The sequence below is a fragment of the Chenopodium quinoa genome, unplaced genomic scaffold, assembly GCF_001683475.1.
Source record: "Chenopodium quinoa cultivar QQ74 unplaced genomic scaffold, ASM168347v1, whole genome shotgun sequence".
In the NCBI taxonomy this organism is placed as follows: Eukaryota; Viridiplantae; Streptophyta; class Magnoliopsida; order Caryophyllales; family Amaranthaceae; genus Chenopodium; species Chenopodium quinoa.
The window spans coordinates 577,959-583,385 of NW_018744072.1; the positions used below are offsets into that span (position 1 = coordinate 577,959).

The window sequence follows — 5,427 nt, forward strand, 5'->3', positions numbered from 1 at the left end:
TGTGTAATTTGACTGCCCGACACGGCATGACTTGCCATCACCTTGTCTCGGCATGGCCTACCCCTTCATCCGACCCGAGCTGACATGGCCCACTATGGCACAACCCGACCCGAATTCCAGCCGCGCAAGTTAAGATTTTGCTATTCTCTCTTAAAAAAAAAGTTAAGATTTTTCCAATCATTTCAATTTTTATTTAAATATACGTGCCTGATATGGTAGCAATTCCCGGTCTGTATAGGATTCAAATTTGGCCATTATCAAGTAACTTTGAACATTTTGCGTTGTGAATGGGAAATCGGGAATGCTTGATTATTAAATGTTCTTCATATAAACTTCATAAATTAGAGTTTATAAAGCATATTTGGTATGAACATATGTACGATATGTTTTTTTTAAACAAAACAAAATATATCTTTTGTCTAGAAGAAATCAAATATATTACATTGTTATCATACATGTTACATGTCTAGAAGAAATCTACAGTCTATCCTGTTTGAGTGTTTTATTTCCGCTAAAATGTTCTAACATTTGACTCATGCAAAAGCTTTACATATTTAATCTTCTTAACACAATTCAAAACCAAACATACGTGTTTCAAATCTATACCATCGATATCTTCTTAAATTAGATGATGTGCTGAGTGCTCACACCAACTCCACAACTCGTGTGGTAAAACATTTTTACTAATTAAAACTGCCCATTAACAGTACAATAAGGCCCTGTTCTTTTGAGCTTCTGGACATAGTAGCGCAGAGCAGAGCATGGGTCAGCAGAGCAGAGCAGATTTCACCATTATTATTATTATTATTATTATTATTATTATTATTAAATAACAAAAACCTACAAAGTCAAAAGATTTACAAGAAATTAGTGGGGAGCCGAGATACAATCTGGGCCCCCACCCCTCTAGCTATAGCGAACCCAATCCTGTTAAAGATGTGAGCAGCCGCACGAGCTCCAATATCCTGAGTCCTAGCGAACGCCTAAACCCGCTTCAGCAACGCAACGGCATCCTTCTCTAATTCCCCCAATGAAGAAAAGGAGAAAGGAAGAAAACCATAGCCAATAGCCCTGCAACGCGCCTCATACTTGTCTCGCTTCCGCTGAGCCGCAGCCGACATAACACGACCAGGAACGAAGTCAGACAACCCAGATTGAGTCAATGGAGAAGACCCCGTCAAGTCAACACATACATCTAGGCCTCTATCCCAGGAGTTAAGCAACACATCTGCTGGCCGAAGAGCCCCGTCGTTCCCTCCAGTTAACCCAACGTTGACCTCCTTCCTTGCAGAAATCCCAGAGCGGAAACAAATATCAACAAGGGTATCACGAACAACGTTATGCCGATGTTTAATACCCACCATCCCAGCACAAGACACTGCATGATCCCCATAAATATCCCCATCAAAAACTCTTGAGCAAGCAGAACAAGGTGCCGATACGGAGAACAAGGGAACACCCAACCGGTAGCAAAGAACACAACGGTAAGTCTTACCATTCATAGTCTGACCCAGACCTGATATCGGGACCGCTCGCAACCAGGCAGAAGAGTAATCCCCCTGCTGGGACTTCCATAAGGCAACCTGACGCGGAGACAAGGAGAAAGTGGATTCTGCAGATGCAGTGACCTTCGTGAAATATATATCTGCCAATTTCTTCATGAGTTTGGGGGCAGCGATCTCACCAGGGTAACGCAAAAGGTCAGTCTCCATAGTCCTATTAAAAAGACTAAGAGCGTCGTCGAAGGCCGGACCTGGACCAACAATACCAGAATTGCGAAGAAGCGAAGCCTGTAGACCAGAAGACTGCAAACGCGACGCAAGGAAAGCATAGTGTCGAACATCACCCGCTGAATAGACACCCAGTCCTCCATAAGAAAAAGGTAAGGTGGCAAGGCGCCATTGCCAATCACCAAAACCTGGCCCCGAAGCAGTTACAATGCGCTCCACAGAACCTCGAAGGGCCACATCAAAAGAAATTTGGGCCGCTTCAAAAAGACGAGGAGGACAAGTGCGCATAGAAAAGTAGAGTTTTGAAACTCCAGTACACGCACGAAGAAGTAATAACTCACATTGGGGATCCTCAAGCTTAGCAACAGCATCCATGAGCACAATGGTCTTCGACACCCTCTGCGAAACAAGCTCACCACAGAAAGAGGCATCCGCACTGACAGGACCCCCAAGCAACTTAACACCATGAGCAGGACGAGCAATATCTGGAGGAAAGACACCGGCCAGACGGCTACGAGGGTCCTCCGTGGGCCAGAAAACTTCCGTTTTCTCAACGTTAACATGGAGACCAAGACGAGGTCCCTCCACCAAAATCAACTCCATAACCTTCCCTACCACCAAGGTGTCACCAATAATAGTGCCATCATCCAAATACCAAGCCTGCAAACATAAGTCAAAAGAATCCCTAATTTGACAAACCAACGGATGGAGCACCAAAGCAAAAAGCAAAGGGCCAAGTGGATCACCCTGCTGCACACCCTGACATGACCTTAAGGTATGCTCCCCATAATAGAGCCTGGCTGGAGTAGAGTAACAGAATTCAACCCAACGCGAAAGAGCTGGACAACGGAGACGAACCTCACGCAGTAAAGCCGTACGATCAACCAAATTAAAGGCATTCCGGAAATCCACCAGCAACATAGAGAGGCCAACATCACCACCTCGAGCCTCAACCAAACGATTAACAGCATGAAGAATAGCCTCGCCACCCGCCGGCACCCCAACACCAAACTGAAGACCTCCTAAATAGTTCCCCATACGCGGACCAACTAAAGCAGCCCCAACCTTTGAAACCAGACGCCGCCAAACAGTACCCACAGCAATAGGACGAATACCACCACCAGGCTTAACAAGTGGCATGAGAGGAGCACTAGCAATATACTCCCCCAACTCAGCAGGACAATTTCCTGCGAGAAAGAGATTAACCACCTGCGTAATAGAGCCCACCAACTCATCTGAAATAGCAACTGCAACACCACTCAAGCAATCCAGAAGGTGCTGAGCATGCAAGCCGTCTCTACCGCATGACGTACCACGCGGAAAACCCCTAATTTGATCAAAAACAACAACAGATGTAGCAATAAGGGGCTGATCAACGGGGATATCCGGTAAGATAGGAGCCGGAAAGGAAGGGTGCTTAGCTTGTAAATCAGCAAGAGTAGCATCATTGTAAGGGGCAAGACCAGAAGACGAAAGAACCCGAACCGCAGCAGTGTAATGTCCGTCACAAATCTTTCTCTTACATTGCTTAATATTTCGCTCAGACAAATCATGCTCATCATCAGCTTCCAACAAAGGAGGAGACACATCTGCCAACGTATCTCGCACAAGATGCACAGAACCACCAGGCTCACACCAAGAACGAATAGCAGCGGTGATACTCTCTTCCTGCCGCCGCCGCCGGACACCAGAAGAACACTCACGACTACTCCTCGGGGTAAAAGTTTTAAGAACACAAAGAGGCAACACAAGTAGTTGAACCCAACAAGAGACGTCATCAGGCTTGCAAATCACCTTATCAAGCGCTCCTTTGAGAACCCGAGAAAAACCCAAGCGACACTTTGGAGGAATAGATTTCACCGAACGGAACCGCTTAGATAGCAAACTATCCAGGAGAGCAACATCGAACGCCAAAAGAGGCTGACGAGGCGCACTAGAAACAAGATCAGATACCTCCGAAGAAAGACCCTGAGGTTTAGGAAAACCATAAAGAACAAACCGAACAACACCATCCCCCAAATCAGGTGGGTCCACAATATCATCCGAACCACGACCATGTCGACACTTCGTACGAAAAGTATGAGTCTTGAAACACTCCCCACAAAGCCAAATGCCCATACGCCGAAAAGTTGACTCCGCCTCTAAGAAAATAGCCAGATTAGAAGCAAGAGAGCATCGGGTCATATCCCGCGCATCCGCACAACAATGACGGTCACGGAGATGAGGGATCAAAGAAGTTTTAGTGAGCCCATTACCCCTGCCATCTTGACACCCATTAAGACCCACGAACGGGCATTATTATTATTATTATTATTATTATTATTATTACTATTATTATTATTATTGTTATTATTATTATAATTTTGGAAATTTTAGAAAATAACACCTGAAAAAATACAAAATTTTTATTATACCACCATAAAAATTCAAAGTTTTATTATAACACCACTTAAGAAATTAAAATTTTGGTTTCACCACCAGATAACAGAATTTGTGACGGAAAATGCGTGTGGGGCCTAGAAATTAGTTTACCCTCCCCTTCCATTGATTACCCAACTACTCAACATGTTACTAAACAACATGTGTGAGACTTTCAATTTAGTTATTAGAGATGCAAGAGACAAACCTATCCTGACCTAAATGGAATGGATGAGGAGGTACATGATGAAGAGAAACAATGCGAAGTGGGAGGACTCCAAGGAAATCACAAGCAACTTGACTCCATATGTTCGAAAGTTGTTTCAAAGGATAAGCTATGTGTCTAAGAATTGCATAATTCAAGCTGCCAGGGATGACACTTATAAAGTACAGCTGAAGGATGACCAGGTTCTAGTTGACTTGGGAAATGGGACTTGTTCTTGCAATCATTGGCAGTTGACAGGCATCCCATGTGTTCATGCCTTTGCATGCATAATGGATCAAAGAAGTGATGTTGAGCAATATGTCCACCCCTATTACACTATGACCAGCTACAGAGCAGCATATGAGCCTGCAATTCAACTAATGCCAGGCCCAAAGCACTGGGAGAGAGTGAACATGAGAGCCCCAGCCACCAGCCTTCAAAGTGCAACCTGGAAGACCAAAATTGAAGAAAATAAAGCCGGAGCCTGGTGAGGGAACATCTGTAGTAGGGGGGAAGCAGGGAGGAAAGAAAAGGAAGAATCAGTGTAGGAATTGTGGTGGATTTGGCCACTATGCTAAGACTTGCAAGATCCCAACTGTACATGAACCAACTGAGCAAAGATCTGTAGGAAGGCCCTCTTTAAACTCACCATAGGTAGTTGAGCGAAGGAAGAAGAGTGAGATCAAAGCTGCTAATAAGGTAATCTTTGGGACTTATTCATTTTTTTTATATTTTGTGATGCAATTGTATGTTTATTCTTTTTTATTTGTCTTTAAAACACAGAGTACAGTAGAGGCTGGTCCAAAGCATTGGGAACAAGACTTTTCCCCAAGAGCAACTAGGCTGTGAACCACTGAGTAAGAGGAAAGGCTCACAAAGTCAACAAGGCACCCCCTCTTCCAGTCAACCAAAACCCACAAACAAAGACAAAGTTCAGCAGACTGGAGTGCAGACAAGGAGAGCTAAGCTGTAGACTTTCAAACATGCAAATTTGACTCAGTGATCTTGCTACTGTTTTTATAAACTAGAGTTTTAGGTTGATATTTAGAACATTAGCATGCAATATTTTCAACT

General features: G+C 44.1%; 1 protein-coding gene across 1 annotated transcript; it reads left to right on the forward strand.

Annotated features, from left to right (window-relative positions):
* Positions 1–4,370: 4,370 nt before the first annotated feature.
* Positions 4,371–4,844, forward strand: LOC110691282. Its single transcript, XM_021868204.1, has one exon. The coding sequence runs from the start codon at positions 4,371–4,373 to the stop codon at positions 4,842–4,844; it is 474 nt and encodes a 157-aa protein (XP_021723896.1).
* The last annotated feature ends 583 nt before the right edge of the window (positions 4,845–5,427 follow it).

What these genes read in the sequence shown, in the direction of transcription:
- LOC110691282 (XM_021868204.1), top strand. Translation starts at nt 4,371, where the DNA reads ATGGAATGGATGAGGAGGTACATGATGAAGAGAAACAATGCGAAGTGG.